General features: G+C 54.8%; 1 protein-coding gene across 1 annotated transcript in view; it reads right to left on the reverse strand.

Annotated features, from left to right (window-relative positions):
• The window catches only part of FER1L5 (fer-1 like family member 5), a 52261-nt gene that overhangs the window by 6181 nt on the left and 21750 nt on the right, over positions 1 to 24330 (reverse strand). Inside the window, exons 19-41 of the mRNA XM_088841662.1 lie at positions 22381 to 22558; positions 16549 to 16673; positions 15351 to 15451; positions 14387 to 14564; positions 14152 to 14307; positions 12474 to 12605; positions 11029 to 11192; positions 10610 to 10724; positions 8227 to 8329; positions 7296 to 7459; positions 7003 to 7176; positions 6629 to 6773; positions 6427 to 6504; positions 5176 to 5357; positions 4430 to 4591; positions 4003 to 4104; positions 2657 to 2803; positions 2414 to 2576; positions 2259 to 2284; positions 1341 to 1391; positions 1116 to 1220; positions 681 to 800; positions 8 to 169 (exon numbers count right to left, since the gene is read on the reverse strand). Of these exons, the coding sequence (XP_088697788.1) occupies positions 8 to 169; positions 681 to 800; positions 1116 to 1220; positions 1341 to 1391; positions 2259 to 2284; positions 2414 to 2576; positions 2657 to 2803; positions 4003 to 4104; positions 4430 to 4591; positions 5176 to 5357; positions 6427 to 6504; positions 6629 to 6773; positions 7003 to 7176; positions 7296 to 7459; positions 8227 to 8329; positions 10610 to 10724; positions 11029 to 11192; positions 12474 to 12605; positions 14152 to 14307; positions 14387 to 14564; positions 15351 to 15451; positions 16549 to 16673; positions 22381 to 22558 (3033 nt within the window). The remainder of the gene's footprint in view (positions 1 to 7; positions 170 to 680; positions 801 to 1115; positions 1221 to 1340; positions 1392 to 2258; positions 2285 to 2413; positions 2577 to 2656; positions 2804 to 4002; positions 4105 to 4429; positions 4592 to 5175; positions 5358 to 6426; positions 6505 to 6628; positions 6774 to 7002; positions 7177 to 7295; positions 7460 to 8226; positions 8330 to 10609; positions 10725 to 11028; positions 11193 to 12473; positions 12606 to 14151; positions 14308 to 14386; positions 14565 to 15350; positions 15452 to 16548; positions 16674 to 22380; positions 22559 to 24330) is intronic.

Consider the following 24330-nt stretch of genomic DNA (forward strand, 5'->3'; position numbering starts at 1 on the left):
TGGTTACCAAGCCATTGATGTCTTGGGGCTGCAGGTGGAAGGCTCGCACGATGTATACCCGCACCAGGCACTGCTGGGGGAAGTCCTCTTTCTTAGGCCAAAGAGGGAACTGGCGAGGGGGCTTGGGAGCTTCCGGGTTCTCAGGAAAGGGGTAGACGCGGAACTGGCCCTGTGCGTGTGTCAGGGAGGGAAGGTCTTGGCCGCCAGCCTGGCAGCAGCGGCCTGAATGTGTCACTCCCTCCAAGAGGGGCCCCGGGTCCCAGGTCAGAAGAGTGGGCTGTGTTGAGGATGGCAGGACATGAAACCCACAAGGACTGGTGGGGGCACGTGCTGCAGAGATGCTCCGCCAGGGCCACAGTGTTCGGGAGGAGTGGTCGGAAGGGCGTTCAGAGGGCTGTGAACGCAGGAACAGCTCCCGGTTTCTGCTGAAGGGAGCTCTCTTTCCACCCTCATCCACCCCTCCAAGTCCTCACTTTTCAAAAGCCCTAGCCCTTCCTGCATCAGGGGAGGCAACCCTGAGTCCCTGCAGAGGTCAGTCTCTGCCCCCGACTCCCAAGACTGTCAAGCCCTCCATGCCCGTCCTCACAATAAACATATAGAACCAGGGCTCCTATCAGAGTCTCCCCTGGGTGGAAGGGGCCCAGGGTGATGGGTGCAGCCACGCAGGGCGGGACACACACCTTGAACTCCCCTACCACAGGGCTGTCCAGCCTGGGCCGTTCCTGGTAGAGTTTGATGGTCTGGCAGAAGTCCTGCAGGCCTTGGAAGGCTGGCACAGCCTCCAGCTCGCAGTCATACACCTGTGGGAGGGCGCAGAGGACCCCGCTGGTGAGGGCAGCCGGCCAGGGCCCGGCCAGAGGGGACCAATCCTAGGATGGGGCGGGCGGAGGGACCCCTGGGGTCAGCACAGCTGCTGCCAGTGGGAAGCTGGTTCCTGAAAGAGTGTGGGCTGGTCGTGTGGTCCTTATGAACATGGTGCGGGAACACACCCCCTGCCGCCCCTCTCCCTGTCTCTGCAGCAGCTTGGCCGCTCCCTGAGGACTCGGTACCGGAGTGCCGGCCTCCCCCAGACTCTCCCCATCCCCAGCGGCCCTCGCTCTCAGGGGCTTGCAAACCTTCAGGGTGTGATAGTCTTTGTACTTGTACTTCAAGGCCTGGGGAGTGTCTCCGGTGGCCCAGAACAGCTTGCTCCACCAGTCTACTTCCTGGTCATATTCGTCCTGGCAGGGAGAGGGGGCATTTTGGCCCCTGGGGAAGGGGCATGGTGGCTTCCTCTGCCCCCACCACTCCCTGAGCTGCCCAGGGTTGTTCCTTATTCCCCGAGGCTGAGCCTCCATCACCTCAGCTTTGCTGGACTTGAACCAGAACTTTTCACAGAGGTAACCTAGGAACTGGAAAATGACTGCACATGAGCGAGGCAAGGCCCAGCTGCCCAGCCCGCCCATCGCCTCCCACTTCCCAGAGGAGAACGGACTCGAAGTCACTGCCTCCTTCCCTGGCTCCCTTCCCATCCACAGAGCGCCGTCTTAATTCAGGGGTCCTCAGACATAGGATTGGGGCCAAGAAGGAGGGGAAGGTTTGTTCTAGGTTCTCGTTGCCTGCAGGCCAGATTGAACTCCGGAAGGCTCAGAAGTTCAGAGCCTTAAACCCCACCCCAGGCTCCTGGATCTGAATCTGCATTTGTTCAGGATGTCCCAAGGATTCCTGTGCATTCAGAGCAGAGACGTGCTGCTCCAGGGCAGCAGTTCTGAAGTTCAGAAACACTGGGATCACTTGGGGTGGGGTGGGGTATGAAAGCGTTAGTCGCTCAGTCGTGCCTGACTCTGTGACTCCCATGGACTGTAGCCTGCCAGGCTTCTCTGTCCATGGAATTCTCCAGGCAAGAATACTGGAGTGGGTAGCCATTCCAGGGGATCTTCTCCAGGGGATCTTCCCCACCCAGGGATCGAGCCCAGATCTCCTACGTGGTAGGATTTTTTACTGTCTGAACCTCCAGGGAAGCCCTTGAAAAAAAAAAGAGATTGATGCCACCTGGTTCCTACCCCCAGCAATTGGTCAATAGTCTGGCCATCAGGGCTTTTTAAAATTCTTGAGCAATTCTAATGCGCAGCCCAGGTTGAGAATCGCTGCTCTTGAGCTTCCGTGAACAAGGAGGCCTCGCCCTGGAGGCACAGACATCAGAGCTCTGTTTAGCCCACCCTCCTCACGCACAAGAGCCACTTCCTGAAATGGCACAGGGCCTCCGGCCCTTTACTCACCTCCTGGTACTTTTTCACCGACAGCGCTGCGTGGATAAAGCACAGTCGTGAGTCTCAGGGGAGGGGACGAGGGGAAGGAGGGCCCCACCACCACCCGCTGCGCAGAGTCAGCCCTTGGGGGAGGCCTGGGGAGGGGCAGGGGGAGAGGGTCGTACTTGGGGGCCGCGGGGGCACGTAGTCCTCAGCCCAGGGGTCACAGAAGTAGGGCTGCAGAGAGTGGATGGTGGCCTGCCCCACCACAGTCTCCTGGCCGAAGTCCTGATTGTCCACCACCTTCAGCACCAGGGGCAGTGCAAAGGTCTCCTCCGTAGGCATGTACTGTAGCCCCCGGACAGGCCAGGGCGTGAGGCTCCCTGCGCGACGGGCATCGTCCCAGCCCTCGCCCACCGCCTGCTTACCAGCGTGAGGAGGAGGGCTGACTGGGCGAAGTTGGGATTGGTCTGGAAGTCCCTGATGGGCTCGGTCTGCAGGGACTCCTCCCAGCATTCCACCAGGAGCCGGGGCGAGCGCACCTGCTTCATGTTGCGAAGGCCCCAGACCAGCATCTGGAGGGATGGAGAGCAGGTGGGGATGGGAGCGGGCGGGGCCTCGGGGGGCCGCAGGGCCGGGGCACGGGCTCACCCAGGCCCCTGTCCTGTGAGGAGGGGCGCTCGTGCCCCGGGCCTGCGCGCTGTCCCCTCTCCGCCATGACGGAGGCGCCGCCCTTCCTCCTGTGCTGCCCGTCTGGCCTCTAGTCATTTCTCTGGGGGTAAGCTCCTGACGCTGGCTGCCTCCCAGGCCTACAGCAGCTGGTGTGGCCCCCCGGGCTCCTAGGCATGGCTGTGCCCTCCAGCTCACGGCTGACTTGGGTCCCACAGAACTCCATGGCCAGTCAGCGAGACAGTGCCCTGAGACCTCGCTCTCAATGGGCCCACACTGGGCACCCCACGAGCAGTCCACATGCTCCTCACAGAGCGGCAGAGTGGGAACCAGCCACCTGCTGCTCCGGGCCGTGGTGCTGGGAAGACCTGACCATTGGACACTCTTGGCTAGGTCTGCAGCAGGCAGCTAGGTTCCAACGTGGGGCCCTCCATGCTACTAGAAGCGTCCTGGTGTTTGGAGTCTGGCAGGGGTGGGCCTAAACTCTGGTGCTGCCACTGAGCCCCTGTGTCGCTGGGCGTGGGTGTGTCATTTCTCAGAGCCTAAATTTCCTTCTCTGGAAGGTGGTAGTCCATAATTTTTGCTCAGGGGCCACATGAGGCTCACACACAGTAGGTAATGAATGCTAAAGCCCTTTGTCTACGACCTGCTGGGTGCCAAGTCACTCAGTCATGTCCGACTCTTTGCGACACCCTGGACTGCAGCCCACCAGGCTCCTCTGTCCATGAGAATCTCCAGGCAAGAATACTGGTGAGGGTTGCAATTTCCTTCTCTAGAGGATCTTCCCCACCCAGGGATCAAACCCGTGTCTCTTATGTCTCCTGTATTAGCAGGCAGGTTCTTTACCACTAGTGCCACCTCACGATATTTTGCTGCTTTAGAGATTTGCATTAAATACTGCAAAATATTCTATCAGAGCTTCTGCCCTTCATGTCTCTCTCCTGTCTCCCTGAGTCTCTCACAAGGTATCTTCTCAGGGTCCAAGCTTTGGATCAGGTAGGCAGAAGGCACAAGAGCGTCAGCAGAGAGTGTTCCGTGATGCTCAACTGCTCTGGGGACAGCTTGTGCCCCGCCCACCCGCCTGCTCCACTCCACACTTTGTCACCTCAATAGCCATTTTCCTGAGTGTGGGCTGGATGCTCTTGGGCAGGATGTAGATGCCATTCTTCCAGGGCACACTTAACAAGGGCAGCTGCTGTCTGAGGCTCTGAAGGGATGAGGCAAGGGAGTAGGGAGCATGAGGCCCCATTGGTCTGATCCTATTGTCCCCCCTCCCCCGCTCAAGCAGGACCCTGAGAGCGCTCAGCTGAGGCGGCCCTGGAGCCCTTTGGGCAGAAGCTAGTGGCAGGGTCATGGAGAGGCTGGGCAGGTTGGCACCACCCAGCCCAGTGGTGTCTGAGCCAGGGTCCCCCAGGGCTTTCTTGAGGGACTGGGCTTGAGGGCTGCCAGTTGTGGGAACCCATGGCAGAGGAGCGGGGCAGGGTGGGGGCGTTGAGCACCGCACCTCCCAGCTGGGCCCCCTCTCCTGGCACCTCAGTCTCAAGGATCAGCTCACAGGATGCCAAAATTTCGCCCTCTTCATCCTCTAGCCCTTTTACAAGGGGGTGCCACCTCATGGGGGGCAGGATACGGTCTTGGGCATCCAGCCAGACCACTGGGTGCCACATGCTCCGTCCCCACAGCGTCTCTTTGCCCTGGAGGGAAGGGGGAAGTCCATAGAACCCGGGGGCCAGGCTGGCAGCATTCCAGCTCCTCCCGGGATTCTGACAACCAGGGTCAGGGCTGACATTTATGCTCTCAGGACGTACTCTGCGAATCAGCCTCACTGAGAACTTTCTGAATATTCTCCGCTACAATAATGACTCCTCACAGGAATTCCCTGGTGGTCCAGTGGTTAGGACTCCTCACTTCCACTGCAGGGGTCACAAATTCAGTCCCTGGCCAGAGAACTAGGATTCCTTCATGCCGTGTGCATGCATCAGTACTGTTGCTCAGTCGTGTCGGATTCTTTTTCAACCCCATGGACTGCAGCCCACCAGGCTCCTCTGTCCATGGGATTCTCCTGGCGAGAATCCTGGAGTGCCTTGCCATGCCCGCCTCCTCCAGGGGATCTTCCCAACCCAGGGATCGAACCAGTATCTCTTACATCTCCTGCACTGGCAGGCGGGTTCCTTACCACTAGCAACGCCTGGGAAGCCCCAGTCGTGCTGCACAGCGAAGCAAATAAGATGAACAAAACACAGTCTCCTCAGCACTCTACCAGCCCAGCCTGCCTCACCTGGGGATCCTGCTGCCACAGCTCCAGGACCACACATGGCGGGCTCTCTCTGGTGTCCTGAGGGTTCTCGTACAAAAGGAGGTGCTGAAAGATGAGCGTCTGGGCCCACGTAGGGGCTGCACAGCTCTTCAGGGTTTGGGTGCACTGGCTGTGGTTCAAGAAGACCAGCCTGATGAAGGGCCCTGGGGGCGGAAGTTGAGGAGGTGGTGCCTTGGAGCTACTGAGCGAAGCCCTCCTCTCTTCCGGCCGCTGGCACAACCGAACCCAGTGCCCAGGGAGGCTCAGGCCCGCCAGCCGCAGCCACTCCAGCTCCCCCAGAAGGCCACCTCAGCGTTAGGCGCAGAGCCCGTGGGCTGATAGCCAGAGGCCACCTTAAACTGCCATGGCTGGGGTCCAGGCGTCACAGACTCAGAGCGCCCAGTGGCTTCTCTGGAGGGGTTCTGGGGACCAGGCTACATGTACGTGGCTGCTCTTCCTCATTATCAGCAAGTGGCCTTGGCATCAAGGGACATCTCAGGGCCCTTTTGAAGAGGGCAGTGGTGGTTTAGCTGCTCAGTGGTGTCTGACTCTCTGCGATCCCATGGACTATGTAGCCCGCCAGGCTCCTCTGTCCATGGGATTCTCAAGGCAGGGAATACCGGAGTGGGTAGCCATTTCCTCCTCCAGGAGATCTTCCCCACCCAGGGATCAAGCCTGTGTCTCTTAAATCTCCTGCACTGCAGGCAAATTTTTTTTACTGATGAGCCACCAGGGAAGCCCTCTTGATGTTCCCAATGGACACAGCTGCCAGCAGACACCCACTGCCCCAGCTAGACCCCGTCCAGCACTCTGGCTCCTGACAAAGAGGGCCACTGCCAGCCCAGGGCACCTGAAATCTCCATGTGGGGCCGGAAATTGCCAAACCTCATCCCTCCTGGTCATCTGTCCCATGCAAGGGACAAGTGGTGCCCAAGCCTGTCGCCCTGTCTCTTGCCTGTGTGTTTCCTCCTCCCCCTCCCTCTTCAAGGCCCAGCTAAGTGGTCTCCTCTGCGCGAAGCCTCCCCTTCTTGACCTCACGGTGTTAGGGACACTGAAGGTCCGCTCCCATCCTGTGTCCCCTGTTCTCGTGACTTTTCCCAAACCAAGGTCATGAGCTGCTGGGGGCAGGGGTCTGCTTGTTTGTCACCCCCTTCCTTGCCATCCTTTGTACTGCTGAGTGGTCAAATGGGAGGGTCCCTGAGAGGCTGGCAGAGAAGGGGTGCCCTTGCCTACCCTGGAATGTCTGGACATGGCTGGACATCAGGTTCCGGGCCTGGTAGATGTAGCAGAAGAGCTGGTAGTGGTGGGGCTCTGGGAAAGAGAGGAGCCGTGTCTGCCACCTGCCTTCAGGCCCAACCCCAGGCCCCCTGCTCCCCGCCCTCAGGCACCGGGGGCCTCTGGGACCCCCCAAGCAGACTCTCCGCTGCACACTCACTGTTGAAGACGCAGTAGATGAAAGGCAAGTTGGGCATCTGGGTGATCACTGGGGGCGTCCTCCGGGTACTCCTGATTCTGTCCAGCCTCCATGTGGACGACACCATGTCCACCTCCCTCTTCGCCTGCTCTTTCATATCTGTGCTCTGTGCCCAGGACAGACTCCCTGAGGCTCTTGGGTGCCTTTCTTGTCACCTCCAGCCCAGGCCCAGGTCACCTTGTCTCCCCAGCCAAAGCCCAAGCATGTCCCCTCCACCACCCCACAGCGGCCACTGAATCTGACTACACAGGGCATCTCCGGCTGCCCCACCAGGTATGCCCTGGCTCCGGAGGCAGGGTTGCAGGGGGGAGACCCCTAGACCACTGGGGCTTTACCAAGGATCCCTCCAGGAGGAATATGGGTGCAACGCCTTTGACCTTGTTGGGGGCCAGCCTGCGGTGCCAGCAGCGGCGGCGGAAGCGGCTCTGGGGCTGAGGGTTCAGGTGGAACTTGGAGCCGAAGACGCCGTACTCCCAGCCTGCCTCGTCCTCGGCCAGGCCAGGGTGGTGCTGCGGGGAGAGCAGAGGCACCCTCTCACCCAGTGTGGGTGTGGGAGTGGGTGGGCCCCCTCTGTGGGCGCCCCTCCCGCCCTGTGGTCCCACTGGTCGCTGCCCGGGCGGCCCCTCACCAGCTGCAGAAAGGAGAGGGTCTCCTGTTCATGGCTCAGCCGCCCGTGGTCCCGGTAGCGCACCCGTGCCCAGCGCCGGCGCCGGCGTGAGTAGTAGGTCTTCTCCACCGAGTTCCAGACCTGGGGCAGCCCCGAGGGCGGGATGCCCACGCCGTACTCCCAGCCTGCGGGGCCAGGACACAGCCCGTGGGTGCCCAGGGGCCATAGGCTCAGGGCCTTGGATGGGCCTGAGACACAGGCCCCGGGAAGGGCAGGCCAAGGGGGCCGTGCGGTCCCTCAGGTCCAGGTCTGTCTGGCCACAGGCAAAGGTGTGGTCACCCAGCATTACCCGGTAGCCCAAGCCCAGCCGCCCATCTGACAGATGAGGAAGCTGAGCTCACAGATGTCCCAGGACCCGCACACATCCCCCAGTTCATAAGTAGCAGAGCCTGCATCCTGAGCCCTGGTCTTCTGACTCCTAGCCCATTCATTGCACCTTCCCTGGGGCCACTAGGGTGAACCAAGCTCTGGACTTGACCTCACTCAGTTCATGTGCCCAGGAGGCATTCAGCACATGGGCTTCCCAGATGGAGGTAGTGGTAAAGAACCCACCTGCCCAATGCAGGTTAGACAGAAGACACTCGAGTTCAATCCCTGTGCTGGGAAGATCCCCGGGAGGCATGGCAACCCACTCCAGGATTCTTGCCTGGAGAATCCCCACAGACAGAGGAGCCTGGTAGTCCATGGGGTTGCAAAGTGTTGGACACGACTGAAGTGCCTTAGCACGCATGCACACCCCTGTCTTAAAGCTGGGGCCCATGTCTGTGGCAAGTAGGGAGGCCCCACTCTCTGAAGGCTGGGGACCCCAGGGACATAGCCCCACTCCACCCGAGAGCTTGGCTGTTTTCAGCTCCAGGCCCTTCCGCCCTCAGCCAGTGTCCAGAGGACTGACCCTCATTGTCCACTGCATGGTTCAGCTCCACAGCCCAGGTTTGCTTCACGTGCCAGCCTTGGGGGCACTTCACAATCTCCCGGGCCTCCACGGGCTCTCCATTCTGTGGGTGGACAGACAGGGCGGGCCTGCTGCAGCCGTCGTGGCCTCCCACCCCAGGAGCAGACAGTGCTTGTTACCTCTAGTGCCATCTGAGTGTTCACTTAATATGCTTTTATGGGTTTGCCTTTCTGAACTGTACATGCATTTTTAAAAGGAAACTTTATATAAGCACTATCAGTTTTATATAAACTTTATATAACCACTCACCATAAATAGGAAATAACCATACGTATGACTATGAAAGTAAAATAGTGTGACTGAATCTCAGGTGGATGCTGCTGCCTTCCCACACCCAACCCAGCTCTGCCCTTGTGCAGAGGAGACCAGCCTGTGAGACGTAAGTTAACCTCGCTATCCAGTCAGGAGTACGTTAAGGCTGTATATTGTCACCCTGTTTGTTTAACTTATATGCAGAGTACATCATGAAAAATATCAGGCTGGGTAAAGCACTAGCTGGAATCAAGACTGCCGGGAGAAACAATAATCCCAGATATGCAGATGATACCACGCTTATGGCAGAAAGCAAAGAACTAAAGAGCCTCTTGATGAAAGTGAAAGAAGAGAGTGAAAAAACTGGCTTAAAACTTGACATTCAGAAAACTAAGATCATGGCATCCAGTCCCATCACTTTATGGCAAATAGATGGGAAAACAATGGAACCAGTGAAAGACTTTACTTTGGGGGGCTCCAGATGACTTCAGCCATGAAATTAAAAGATGCTTGCTCCCTGGAAGAAAAGTTATGACCAACTTAGACAGCAGACTAAAAAGCAGAGACATTACTTTGCCAACAAAGGTCCGTCTAGTCAAAGCTATGGTTTTTCCAGTAGTCATGTATGGATGTGACAGTTGGACTATAAAGAAAGCTGAGTACCGAAGAACTGATACTTTTGAACTGTGGTGTTGGAGAAGACTCTTGAGAGTCCCTTGGAATACAAGGAGACCCAACCAGTCCATCCTAAAGGAAATCAGTCCTGGCTATTCATTGGAAGGACTGATGCTAAAGCTGAAACTCCAATACTCTGGCCACCTAATGCCAAAGAACTGACTCCTTGGAAAAGACCCTGATGCTGGGAAAGATTGAAGGTGGAAGGAGAGGGGATGACAGAGGATGAGATGGTTGGATGGCATCACTGACTCAATGGACATGAGTTTGAGCAAGCTCTGGGAGTTGGTGATGGACAGGGAAGGCTGGCCTGCTGTAGTCCATGGGGTCGCAAAGAGTCAGACACGACTGAGCGACTGAACTGAACTGATCCAGTCAGCAGCCACCAGCCTCCATGTGCATGTGCTCAGTTGTGCAGTTGTGTCGGATTCTTTGCGACCCTATAGACCATAACCCACCAGGCTCCTCTGTCTGTGGGATTCTCTAGGCAAGAACTCTGGAGTGGGTTGCCATTTCCTCCTCCAAGGGATCTTCCGAACCCAGGGACTGAACTTGTGTCTCCTGCATTGACAGGTGGATTCTTTACCACCGAGCCACCTGAGAAGCCCACCAGCCTCTTGGGGCTCCTTTTATATAAGTTCACTAAAATGAAACAAAATTTGGGAATTCCCTCATGGTCCAATGGTTAAAACTCAGAGCTTCTACTGCCGGAGGCCCAGGTTTGATCCTTGGTCACAGAACTAAGATCCCACAAGCTGTGCAGTGTGGCCAAATAGAAAAGAAACAAAATTTAAAGTTCAGTTCCTCACTCCCACAAGGGCCACATTTCAGGCACTCAATAGCCACATGTGGACAGTGGTGATACAGAACATTTCTATCATCACAGAAAGTTCTCCTGGTTGCTGGGGGAGAAGGGATAGTTAGGGAGTTTGGCATGGACATGTACACACTGCTGAACTGAAAATGGATGATCGACAAGGACCTACTGGATAGCACAGGGAAATCTGCTTGACGTTATGTGCCAGCCCGGATGGGAGGGGAGTCTGGGGGAGAACAGATATATGTATGTGTATGGCTGAGTTACTCTGCTGTCCACCTGAAACTATCACAACATTGTTAACTGGCTTTACTGCAATAAAAAAAAAAAAAGTTCTCTCATGCAGTGTTGGTTTAGATCAGCCCCAAACACAGTCTCCTATTCTGGGTAAAAGCACTGCCTTTGTACGGGGGATGGAGACACTCTGTCATTCTTCCAGTCCCACTTAGGGCACCTCTTCCTGCCACCTCGGGATACAAACCCCATCAGTGCTCACCAGGGTCCCACTGATCCAGTGATCCCAGCTTCCAAGGCCCCCCCCCCCGGGAGCATGGATTGTCCCCCATGCCCCCTGCTTACCACATCCGTGTTGGGGATGGCAGCAGGCACCCAGGTCCCCGTGGTGTCCCGGCGCTGGTTCTCGTACACCTCCTCCAGCACCTGGCTCTTGTTGATGTCTGTGTCCAGGAGCAGCCTGGGGGTGGTGAGACCCCAAGTTCCCAGCACACCTCCCTGAGCTTACAGACCCCTGGGGTCCTCCTTTGCTGGCCAAGCACTCCCATACCTGGCAGCAGCACCTGCTCTGGGCAAGGCTGGGCAGCGGGGCCTAGTGTGCAGGGTATGCGGGTGGTCAGGGCCCCCCAGGACCAGGCTTCAGTGGTTGTATGCCTGCCTCCCTGAGTTGCTGCCTACTGGCCCTCCTGGGTAAAATGAAGCACCAGCTCCAAGGCTGCCTGTCCAGGGGCACCCAGGCTCCAGGCCCCATGCCCCAGCCTCACCTCCTCTGAGGCTCCACTGTCCATGGACCCTCCCAGTGCCATCCATGGGGCTCTTTGAAATCTTCCTTGGGAAGAGCCTTGTGCCCCATGACATCCGAGAAGTTGGGGCAGTGTTGCAGGAACTGTTGTCCCCACTGGTCCTTAAATTTGGCCTGGTTCTCGTACTGGGAGAGGGGAAAACATCAGTGCCTACAGCCCCCTCCGCACACCCAGCACCGGCCCAAAGCGTCCTACCCTGGGCTGTCCGCGCCTCCTAGAAACATGGAGCCAGGCAAGGAAGGGCGTGGGACCTGAGCTGTGTCGTCACTTGTGATAGGACAGCACCTCCCCTGCTGTCCGTCAGCACAGGCAGATGCCATGAATCAAGTGCTCATGTGGCCAGGCCCCTTTCAGCCACACTCTCCCATTTCACAGGTGATGAGGCTGAGGCTCAGAGGTCATCTCTACCCCAGCTGGCTCAGCTATGGAGGAGTAGAGTGGGGTGGATGCCTGCATTAGAGCCTGCTGGTTGCTTGTGACGTGACCGTCCTACCCATGTCACTGGGGAGCCCAGTCCTGCTCCACCACTGCCACTGGGTCTGGAACTTTCTTCCACATTCCCCTGAGGGACACTCAGCCCCTGCTCCCTGCACTCATCCTAACCCCACTCTGTCTCGGCGCCTCCAAGTCCTGCCGTCTCTCCATCCACAGCATGCAACTTAGGAACCATGAAAACAGGTTTTAATTCAGTTAAAAAGTCTGAAGTGTTAGTTGCTCAATCGTGTCTGACTCTGCGAGCCATGGACTGTAGCCCGCCAACCTCCTCTGTCCATGGAACTCTCCAGGCAAGAGTACTGGAGTGGGTAGCCTTCTACAGGGGATCTTCCTGACCCAGGGACTGAAGCCAGGTCTCCCACATTGCAGGCAGATTCTTTACCACTGAGCCACCTGGGAAGTCTGAAACTCAAAACTTATTTCCCCTCTATACTCAGGACCTTCTCCTGAGCCATGTCTTCCCCCTTCTCTGATTATAGAGCAACCTCTGGCCGGCTGCTCACCCACCCCCTTGGGTTTACGGTTCTGAGGAAGATACCCCATTTCCAGTTCCTCTGTTTCAGAACTCCCCCTCCCCAGCTGGGGTGGGTAGGGGTCCCGGGCTGTCATGCTAATGATGGACAAGGACCCTGCAAGCAGTCAGAGCCGTACTCACCTCATGTGCCCTGAACTAGGAGAAATTCCCTGTAAACCTCCATCCCGGTGAAGGGGTGGAGTGGCCCCCGGGGACCACTCAGTTGCCTTCCTGTTACCAAGGCCGTGGCTTGTCAACAAGGAACTCCTTTAGTCTCTGTCACTGCCCTCTAGCTCCTTTTACGGTTCTCAGATTCTGCCAATCTTTTCTCCACCTTCGGAGCTGGGCTGGTGCCAGGTCACCCTCCCACCAGCCCCCCCACCTCGCCCCCACTCACCGTCTCTGCATACACGACCACTTCGCCCTGGCGGAGCAGCTCCAGGTCCCTGCTGTCAGTCACGTTGCCGAGCCACATGCAGACCCGGAGCTGGGCCGGGAGGGTGTCCTTCTCTCCTTCTCCCTCTGGGTACTGAGCCAGAGGCAGGTCAGCAAGCACAGGGGATCGGGTCCCCCGGGGGCAGGGGCATGGGTTAGGGAGGGGCACACACACCTGCCTCTTCACCCTAAGCCCCGGGAGCAGGGGCTTCACACTGAGTTGGGTGACGGGCATAACAGAGGCTGGTGCGGGCTGTGGGTGCGGGCTGTGGGGTGCGGGCTGTGCGGTGCAGGAGTGTGGGTACGGGCTGTGGGGTGCAGCGGTGTGGGTGCAGGCTGTGGGATACGGGCTGTGGGTGCGGGCTGTGGGGTGTGAGCTGTGGGTGCGGGCTGTGGGTGCGGGCTGTGGGGTGCAGGAGTGTGGGTGTGGACTGTGGGGTGCGGGCTGTGGGGTGCGGGGGTGCGGGCTGTGGGTGTGGGCTGTGGGGTGCAGCAGTGTGGGTGCAGGCGTGTGGGGTGCGGGCTGTGGGTGCGGGCGTGTGGGTGCGGGCTGTGGGATGCGGGCTGTGGGTGCGGGCTGTGGGTGCGGGCGTGTGGGTGTGGGCTGTGGGGTATGGGCTGTGGGTGCGGGCTGTGGAGTGAGGGCTGTGGGTGCGGGCTGTGGGTGTGGGCTGTGGGGTGCAGCAGTGTGGGTGCGGGCGTGTGCGGTGCAGGCTGTGGGTGTGGGCGTGTCGGTGCAGGAGTGTGGGTGCAGGCTGTGGATGCGGGCTGTGGGGTGCGGGCTGTGGGTGCGGGCTGTGGGGTGCAGGCTGTGGGGTGCAGGAGTGCGGAGGGGCAGGGCCACTAGGGAGCCTGGGAACACTCTAGGGAGTGGTGCTGATGGTGACACTTGCTATGTGATGTGCCAGGCGCTGTGCTAAGTACCACATGTGTCATGTATGCTGGAATGCCCATACACCACTACAAAGTGGGCGCCTTCATCACCAGGCACATTTCACAGAGGAGCAGGCTGAGGCCAGACACGGTTGGCCCCAACTCACACAAGCCAGTGAGCCACAGAACCAGGATTCAAGTCTGTGTTCTCGTAAGATAAGGACTCAGATGGGCACCATTGGGACGGAGCCTTCCACGACAGCGGGAAGGGCAATGGGGAGCCAAAAAGTCTCTGAGAGGGAGGCAGTTTCTCCCACCTGCCTCGCCGGGGGTGGGAGGGCGAAGGCTGGAAGTTAGGACTGTCTTCAGGACTGGAGACTTGTGTTCAGTCAGCCTTATTTAGGATTGCATCTGATAGGAAGGGCTGGAGCCCAAACCTTAAAGGCATTAAATATGTAGATAGCAGCCCATCATGGACCAGGGGAGAGAGGACGGGACCAAGTGAGGCTTGAGGACGACAGAGGCGACAAACTTGAGGAACACTTATGATGGGCATGGACTTGGCAACGGCTACCTGCCGATGGTCCCAGGCTCCCACCTCCCTCTGATTAAACCCTATTTCTCCTGGTAAAGGGGCCAGCAGAGAAAAAATGGGCATGCCCTCCAGAGGCTCACGGGGGCTCCTCGGGGTGGAGTGGGGGGTTCAGGGCTTCTCCCTTGGGGTGTCCTGGGCCCTCTCCTCCCCTGAGGACCCCTGACCTCCCCACCTGCAGGAATAGCGTCTGTGTCTTCCCACAGAACCTGCCGGAGTGCCGGGCCCCATCTGGGGAGAAGAGGATGCTGTGGGCGGGCACCTGAGCATAGGCCACCCGCTGCTCCCGTGACATCAGCCAGATCATCACATCCGGGAGGTTCATCTGGGGCTGTGGGGTGTGAGAGTGTCAGGCCCGCCTGAGTAGCCGGCACCAAGGCCTGCTCCCGGCCGGAGTATCCAGCGCCCACCTCGGGGAGCACGGCGTTGAGGCGGTACAGCCAGCCCTCTGCGGTGGCCACCATGTCCCTGGGGGGTGCCTGCTTGGCCTTCTGGGCCAGTTCCTGCAGAAGGAGGCGGCGGAGCTTCCACCTGTTCTTGTCCAGGTCGGTGGCTTTGGGCTGACTGGTCATGCAGGGCAGCGGCCGCCTGTGGCCAGGATGGGGAAACGGGGGCTGGTCTCTGTCCCATCTCACCTGCTCACCACCCTACCAGCCTCGGTGTCCTCCCTAGATCAGAGAGCTTGCCCTACTGGTTGACCCATCTGACTGGTCCTCTGAGACCAAGTTGGCCGGAACAGCTGGTCGACCTGGTGGACAGGCCTGCAGACACAGAGTACAGGCCTGGCGAGTGGTAGGGAGCCCTGCCTGCCCTCCTCAGGAAGCACGCTCACTGTGGGTCTGGCCCTGGGTTCTCGTACCTCCTGCTACGGGCCTCCCAGCCCCCGTAGTGTGCCAGGCCCGTGCTCAGGACCTAGTGTGACAGAGGTGTGAGCTGTGAGAGGGGGCCGACCAAACCCAGGGAGGAGGGGCTCTAAGTGGGCCGCAGGCCCAAGAGAAGCCTCACAAGGGCTCTTCCAGAACAGGCAGGAGCCCGACGAGGGCCTTGTGGTGAGGAGTGATGGAGGAGAAGGTGTGGGCTGGGACGTGCAGGGCTTGTCTGGACAATGGAGAGAAGCTTGGAGGTGCATCAGGCGTGGATGTAGGGAGACAGTGATGAGAGGAGAGGTCAGGACCGTTTTGGGGGTCCCTGAACGGCAGAGAAGCAGCTCTGTTGTTTGGTGAGAGATCTGAGCTTATGTTTCCTGTGGAGGTGGGGGTGCAGAAGGGAGGCGGTGGGGTAGTTGTTCTGTAGGGTCTGGTCTGCGCCCAAGGCTTTGTGTGGACTTGATCTAGCTCAGCCTGAGCCCCAGGGGTAGGTGCCCCCTGCCCCTACTTGCAGTCCTCCACCAGCTCCCTCAGCAGTTTCTCCCACTGGGGAAGCAGAGCCGGGTCCCTCGGATTCCTCATGGACTTCAGGATGTCCAGGTTGGCCTTCTGCCCAGCAGGAGAGAAGCGGTGTGTGAGTGTGGGGCTCCCCTGGGACAGGCTGATTGGTCTAAGGTGCTTTCAGCCAGGGCTTGGGGACCTTTGAGTTGCTGATGGACAGGGAAGCCTGGCATGCTGCAGTCCACGAGGTCACAGAGAGTCGGACACGACTGAGCAACTGAACTGAACTGAACGGAGGGGTAACCTGGAGATGTCCATATCCAAAGCTGTCACGGACCACTGAAGGCTAGGATTCCCTCCCGACTACCCTACAGAAAAAATGGGTGGCAGGAAGAAGCCAGGATGTAGCAGGACCATGAAGGGGTCACAGGGCCTTGACCTTGGGCTTCCCTTCTGTTGGTGTGAGAAAGTCACATCTCAGGTGGGGGAATCAGGGGGCTCTGCTGCCTAAAACTGCTCAGTGGCCTCCCCGCTCAACGCACACCTAAGACTTTTTGTGATCTGACCCTTCCCAGCTCCGCTGGTCTTATTTCCTCATCACCTCCACACCCCAGCCACCCACGAATTGCCTATCACTATGGCTTTGCCCAGTGTTCCTTTCTCTGCACCCCCACCACTGACGCTAGCAAGACGCTGCTCAAATGTCATCTCCTTTTCCAACAGCTCCTCCGACTCTCCTCTCTTCACCTCACCCGTCCCACCTGAGTCTCTCTGCCCAGTGGCTCTTAGCACCTGAATCTCCATTGCAGCCCGACTGCTCTGCGTCCTAACTGTTGCATGTCTGACTTCCCTGCTGGTGAAGACTGTGCCTACGCATCTTCGTGTCTTTGGTGCTTGTGTCTGGCACCTCAGCTGGCGTGGAATGCACGAGAGAGCTGAGTGACCAGATTCCTAAGGCTGCGGCTCATTTTCCCAAGTCTCCCATCAATGACCTGAGTCCTAGGACTTCCCTGGCGGTCCAGTGGCTAAGGCTCCATGCTCCCAAGGCAGGTGGCCCGGGTTCCATCCTTGATCAGGGAACTAGAACCCATATTCTGCAACTAAGAGCTTGCATGCCACAACTAAAGACCCAGTTAAATTAAGAAAAAACAAAAAACCAGGGGTCCTCCCCTGGCCCCCCTCACTCCCCTGTCCACACGACTCACCAGGCGATCCCGCGTGAATTGGAGGAGGTTGAGGCAGTTCATACGGAAGCCGACGTCCTCCCAAAAGGAAGTCACGGCCACGACGGGCTTGGTGTTATACCAGGGCACGTAATGGTAGATGTTCCCTGAAACACAGAGCCACATATGTGGGGAGGGGGTGTCTGAGGGACACCCTTCACCATGTCCCCTCAGAGGACCTTCCCTGGGCCACTCCATTCCTCTAGGGGGTGATCTGCTAAAGCAGCCCAACTGGACCTCTCCCGCTGGAGGGTAGGCTGTGGGCCAGTTCAGGATGGATATGCTTTGATGAGCACAGCTGGCCTAACGGGGCACTCATGATGCTCCATGTCACTCGGGCTCACAAACTCCCCAGTTCACAGGTGGGAAAACCCAAGCTAGTGATGGGAAGTGGTTTCCCTGCGATTGCTCAGCCAGGTGGTATGATGCAGGCATTCAGTTCCAGAGCCTGTGCCCCTAACTCAGGCGAGATGCCAAGGCCCGGGTCTACCTTGAGGTGGGGTCTTCCTTCTGGGTGTCAGGAGGCAGAAGAGGCGTGGGCCTGGGTTCAGAGACCCAGAGTTTGGTTAGGGTGGGCAGACACCTGACATAAAGGGCCTGCCTGTGCAGAGGAGTGGGGTGGACGGGCAGGCGTGGTCAAAAGCCAGTGATGGGCCTGGCAGACTGGGTCCCCTGGCCATGATTCTTATTGAAACAAGGGCAAGGAAAGTTGGATGAGACACATGACATGATATTCTTTTTCTGAAACTTTTTGTTGAGTTGAAATAAAATCCCCAGGAAACCGAAAATAAAGTCAAAGCAGAAAGTCTGTGAGGCAAGCGGAAGCAAGGTGGACATTTGTCCTCTGAGTTTCTGGAAAATCTTGGAGAACTGGCTGTTCTGTGACAACTGCCAGGGCCCAGAGGTCAGGAGAGACAGCAGAACACTGTCTGAGGTGGGCAGTCTAAGAGGACACCCCTGTGAAATAGGTTGAATTGCATCCCCTATAAAGCTATGTTGGGGATTTCCCTGTGGTCCAGTGGTTAAGAATCTGCCTTGTAATGCAGGGGACTTGGGTTTGATCCCTGGTGGGGGAACTAAGATCGCACATGACTTGGGGCAACTAGAGAGTCCGTGTGCCACAACGGAAGACGCCACGTGTCTCAACAAAGACCCGACACGGCCAAATAAAATTAAAAGAAAAAGAAAGAAAAGCTAAAAAATAAAAAGTCAAAAACCAGACAAAACGAATTGTCAGTTAGGAGAAGGATGGCAGCCCTTGGTATGGGTTGGGGATGGCAGGTTCAAGGGACCCCTGGGATGTTGGGATTTTGCTTCATGGTCTGAATGTTGTGTGACTATGTTTGCTTTGCAATAATTCATTGAGCTGAATACTTTGGTTTGTGTACTTTTCCATAAATGTGTTATATTTGAATCAAAAGTCTATTCAAGAATTATAAAAAAAAAACACTGGGATCAAAAAAGACAAAATATATAAAATACAGCGTGTTGATGGTGGAAACTGCTATGGAGAAGGATGACGTGGGAGGGAGAGGGCGCTGCCAGAAGTTTTTAAAAGGATAGTTACCTACGGCTTTTCCTAAAAGATCTGGAAGAAATTATGCAGAACGCAGCCCAGAGAGGTGAAAAGCACAGAGGGAAGATTTAAAAGCGCGTGGGACAGCAGGAGAAGTTCCACAGAGGTTACAGTCAATCTGAGAAGGAGCTAGAAGAGAGAAGGGTGAGCGGCTGTTTTCAAAGAGAAAGTATCTTATAATTTTCCTGAATTGCTGGAAGGACACCAGCTTCAGACCCCCACCCTGAGTGAATCACAGGAATGATAAATAAACAGAGACCCAGGACTGGGGCTCTCAGATGTGAGCGAGCCGACACAAGCTGGCAGTTTTCTTCTGCTGCTCTTGGATAGCATACAAAAGCAACAAGGAGAAGGGCAATAACTCCATTTTCAGCAAAACAAGGAGACAGATAGAGTCTGCAGGCTCAAAATACACACAAGGGCTGCCAGAATCAGCTGTGAGTGCCCGAGGAGCTGTGAAGGTTGAAGGGTGACAGAAGTCACCTGGGGGTGGGGGGTGAATGACAAGACAGGCAGCAGGAGCCACGGCTGGATGGGGGCAGAGTGCAGCTAAAAAACACCCCCAGAGCGAACTCAGGACTCAGACGAGGATATGTTAGCCGGCAAAACTCAGAAAAGGAATAGAAGAGAAAACAAAAGCATTACAGGAAGGAAGACGGCATGAAAGGAAGCCTGGCAGGGGTCAGACTCGACAGAGGATCCAGCAAGAGGCAAAGAAATAAGAAGGGCAACGGGGGGACCACCCTGGTGGCCCAGTGGCTAATACTCTGTGCTTCCAATGTAGGGGCCCCAGGGTTCGAGCCCTTGTCAGGGAACTAGATCTCACATGCCACAATTAAAGATTCAGCATACCTCAATGAGGACTGAAAATCCCATATGCTGCAACTAAAACCCAGTGCAGCCAAATAAGTAAAAGTAGACATAAAAAAAAAAAGAAAAACGACCAAAATAAGATAGAAATAAAGAGCCAAAAAGGATCAGGGAGAAAATGACAGAGACAGAAGAAAAGTAAGGAGAATTGTTAAGCCCACAAATGGAGCCCCAATAGTAGAAAACCTGAACAATGGAACAGAATATTTAAAAACACAATTTAAGAAAACCCACCTGGAAAAAGGATAATCTTTTTAACAAATGATGATTGAAAAACTGAATACTTAGCCTAAAGAATCAGCGTGCAACACGGGATACCTGGGTTCAATCCCTGAGTTGGGAAGATCCCCTGGAGAAGGGAAAGGCTACCCACTCCAGTATTCTGGCCTGGAGAATTTCGTGGATTATATAGTCCATGGGGTCACAAAGAGTTGGACAACTGAGGATAATAGATAAAAGACCTTGATAGACTTTTTACAGATGAGGAAAGACAAATGTTTGTAAACATATGAAAAGCTGCTCAACCTCCACTTATAATCAGGAAATTGTAAATCAAGATCTTGTAACATACCCACCAGACTGGCAGAAATGAAAAGGCTAGGCAAGGTCAAGTACTGGTGAGAACAGAGTAATAAGAACTCTCATGCCACGCTGATTAGAGTGTAATTGGATATAATTACTTTTGCTTTGAATTTCTCTTCCACTCCTGGGTATATAATTTAGAGGAAGTCTTACACTTGTGACCGACAGATATGTACAAGAATGTTCACAACAACATTATTATTGTAGAAAAAAGGTAAAACCTCAATGTCTATGTATACCACATAACTTGTGGCATAATCATACAATGGAATAAACACAGATATGAAAACGAACTTCAGTTGTACATACCAATATAAAAATTTAATATTGAGAAAAAATGCAAAACAGATGAATTCAGACTGAAAGTTTCCATTTATATAAAAATGCAAAAATAGTATGCTCTTTAAGGTAGCGTGCATAGGTGGTAAAAATAACGAAGGAAAGCGAGGATGTGATTATCATGAGACTCAGGGTTGTGGTTATTTCTTGGGTAAGTGGATCTGGGAAGAGCATACAGAGAACTTCTAAGATGCTAAGATAATTTTCTTCCTTTCTAAGAGAATTTTCTGCCTTTTAATCTGGGTGATGACTTCATGGGTACATATTTTATTATTTGCTATAAACTATACATATGCATTTAATATACTTTTGTATATATTTCATAATTTAAAAACATGTGGAGCATTGTGCTAAATGAAAGCAGCAGTTATCAAGGACCATACATTGATTCTATGTATATGAAATGTCCAGAATAGGAAGCGCCAGAGGACGGGCTTCCCTTGTGGTTCAGATGGTAAAGAATCTTCCTGCAATGTAGGAGTCCCAGGTTTGATCTCTGGGTCGGGAAGATCCCCTGGAGAAGGGAACTGCTACCCAGTCCAGTATCTTTGCCTGGAGAATTCCATGGACAGAGGCTACAGTCCATGGGGTCGCAAAGAGTTGGACACACATAAGACAGGAAGTAGATTAGTGGTTATGGGAAATAGATGGGGAAACAGTGGAAATAGTGTCAGACTTTATTTTTGGGGGCTCCAAAATCACTGCAGATGCTGATTGCAGCCATGAAATTAAAAGACGCTTACTCCTTGGAAGGAAAGTTATGACCAACCTAGATAGCATATTAAAAAGCAGAGACATTACTTTGCCAACCGAGATCCGTCTAGTCAAGGCTATGGTTTTTCCAGTGGTCGTGTATGGATGTGAGAGTTGGACTGTGAAGAAAGCTGATCGCCGAAGAATTGATGCTTTTGAACTGTGGTGCTGGAGAAGACTCTTGAGAGTCCCTTGGACTGCAAGGAGATCCAACCAGTCCATTCTAAAGGAGATCAATCCTGAGTGTTCATTGGAAGGACTGATGCTAAAGCTGAAACTCCAATACTTTGGCCACCTCATGCGACAAGTTGACTCACTGGAAAAGACTCTGATGCTGGGAGGGATTGGGGGCAGAAGGAGACGTGGACGACAGAGAATGAGATGGCTGGATAGCATCACCAGCTCGATGGACATGAGTTTGAGTGAACTCCGAGAGTTGGTGATGGACAGGGAGGCCTGGCGTGCTGTGATTCATGGGGTCGCAAAGAATCGGACACGACTGAGCGACTGAACTGAACTGAAGGTGGCTACCTCATGCGACGAGTTGACTCACTGGAAAAGACTCTGATGCTGGGAAGGACTGAGGGCGGGAGGAGAAGGGGACGACAGAGAATGAGATGTCTGGATGGCATCATCGACTCAATGGACATGAGTCTGAGTGAACTCCGGGAGTTGGTGATGAACAGGGAGCCCTGGTGATTCATGTGGTCGCAAAGAGTCAGACACGACTGAGCAACTGAACTGAACTGAACTGAAGGTTGGGGAAGTAGAGAAGAAATAGCAAATGACTGCTAGTGGGTATAGGGTTTCTTTTTTGGACTGACGAAAATGTTGTAAAACTAATCACAGTGATCATAGCACAATTCTGTGAATATACTAAAAACTATTGAATTGTATACTTTGCGTGGATTAATTGTATGGTGTGTGAATTGTATTTCCCCCAAAATAGCTGTTCTTAAAAAAACAGGCAGACAAGTGCGATGCACAGAAAAGTTCTCGAGTGATGAGAGGGTGACGCTGACAAAGATGAGATAGTGTTTCTCTAGAGCCATGGTCCTCAAACTTTAGCATGCTGCCCCTTACCTGGACAACTTGTTGAAACACAGATTGCTGTTCTGTTTTCAGATTCTGTAGATCTGGGGTGAGGCCAAGAATGTGCATTTCTGTCAGTTCCCAGGTAATGCTGTTGGCCCAGCGACCGCACTTCGGGAACCTTATAGTGCCCAGTGAGCATATCTTAGATGAAAAGACGGGTGGGTGGATGGGTGGTTGGTAGGGTGTTGGGGACAGTGGATGGTTGGTAGCTGAAGGGATGAATGCACGGATAGAGAGAAGGTGGGCAGCTCTTTTGGGAGAAACACAATTCACACACGACACAACTAACCCACGCACGGCTGGATGAGCGCGGTTCAGAGAGCAGGAGAGAAGACGGAACTGAGACGTTGTGGTGTGGAAGCGTGGTAGAGAAGGACTTGAAGTCAAAACCTAGTTGCAGCTCTTGTCATGGATTCACCACCTTCTAGTTGTGCAATGTTTGACAGGTGACTTTACCTCCCCGAAGCTCACTTTCCTCACATCTAACGTGGGTTAACAACGTCTATGAATGTCCCTGGGGCTAAAAAGCTTAAAAGGGCCAACCCAGAGCCCGACATGCAGTGGTTCCTCTCTACCCTTCAGTTGGATCTGACTCTTACCGTCGTATATCGCTGGGCTGTACTGCGTGGCTGAGACGAGAGGTTTGTAACTCAGGTCCATCTTGTTTCCATAGTGACCGATGCTGACTTCAAATTGGATCAGGTCCTTAAATTCAGGCATCATGGTGCAGGAAAGGAAGATGACGCACAGCCCATACTTCTGTCGGTTCTGGTGCTTCTAAAACATGACCCCCAACATCCCCAGCATGAGTCAGAAATGAACAAAGCTACAGAGACAGGCAGGGAGGCAAGCACGAGGTGCCCTGTTTCTTTCCTTCAGTGTGAGCCAGACCATCCCTGAACTCCTGCCCCCTCTCAAAATTCTGCCTTGACTCCCACTCATGTGGCTGATCAAGGGAAGTTCCTCCTATGACCTCCATCACTGGCCCCTCCACCCAACTAGCCCTGGTCTTCTCCCCCTGAAGTCAGGCAGGAAGGTCTTCTCCCCCTGAAGTCAGGCAGGAAGGTTTTCTCCTGGTCAGTCCAGGCTCTGCATTGGCCCCCACCCCTCTTCTTTTGGTCTGAATTCCTCCCTTGGCTGAGCCTGAGCGTGGGCAGGACTGTGGGTGGAGGATGCAAGCACGCGCACATCCGCTCTTGGCTTTTCTCAAGCCCCGCCCCCACCATGAGCCCCTCTTCTCAGGCCCTCTGTCTGTCACGTGAGCCCCTCTCTCATTTCTGTTGCCACCCTCCACCCTACTTTTGCATTCTCCCATTCTGTTCACTATCTCAAATCTCTCCTGCCTTAATAAATAACCCTCCCTTTCTCCTCTGAGCCCCTATTTATCTAGGACCTGATCTTGTCTCCTTTAACTTTGCAGCCAAGTTTTATTTTTTTGGTGGTGCTGCATGGCACGCAAGATTTCAGTTCCCCGATCAGGACCAGAAATCGAACCATGACCCCTGCAGTGGAAGCACGGAGCCCTAACCACTGGACTGCCAGGGAAGTCCCTGCAGCCAACTTTCTATAGACTTGCCTCTATGCACCATAAATAACTTCTCCCTCCTGCCTTCGGCTTCTCTCCTGACCCAAGGCTACTGATGCCTTCCTCATTACCAGCACACACCTTTGGGTCCTCGGGTTTTCTATCTGCCACATATAGACTGTTCTGCTCTCTCCTTTCTGCAACTCTCCCCTCCAGAGGCTGCCCCAGTGCTCCCCTTTGCCAGCTTCTTCTCCATGTCCCTACAATCTCATAGGCTGTGATTCTCAATGGGATCCAACTTCAGGTCCTTTCTCCTTTCATTCCATTTACTCCCCCAGGGCAATTCCTCCATAATCTTGGGTAGATCCTGGCTTGCTGATGACAAATGTCTACATCTAGCAGGCTTAGGGGCTGGTCCTCGTGGGTGTCTCACAAGCACAGGTCAAAGGTGGGGTTCATCATGATAAATGGAATATTTTCTGCCATACCGGTAAACAAAACACATCACAGTCATCAGTAATTGCAGCCACCCCTGATGGTGAGCTGGTGAGCCCTGAGGGAACCCAGGAAGGAAAGACAATCTGCCATCTAGCAGCCATAAGACTAAAGCCATTCCCCATGGTGAACCCTGAGGAAACCCAGGATGTGAAAACACGGGATACCAACCCCAGACAGGTGAGGTGCATAACAAAGGAATGAGGCCAGATTCTTGCATCTTCCCGTACATAGAAAACACCTAAATTCCTTAACTTGAGATGTCTGATTTTCCTTTAGCAATGATCTTTTGATGTTCAGACTACCTGCTCTTTGTTGTAATACTCTACATGACCTGGCTCCCCTCTTGCCTCCTCAGAGCAGTTATCTCAGGGTTGAGATGCTGCCTCCAGGGCCCAAAGTCCTAAAAATTCCACTGAATAAAATATAACTCTCAACTTTTAGGTTGTGAATATTTTTTTTAAGTCCACAATCATCTCCCCAGACCTGCTCTTCCTTCAGGGAGCCCATGTTGATGTCTGACCCCACC

Source organism: Moschus berezovskii, chromosome 11, assembly GCF_049115385.1.
Source record: "Moschus berezovskii isolate FMDL1 chromosome 11, NW_MosBer_1.0, whole genome shotgun sequence".
NCBI classification, from domain to species: Eukaryota; Metazoa; Chordata; class Mammalia; order Artiodactyla; family Moschidae; genus Moschus; species Moschus berezovskii.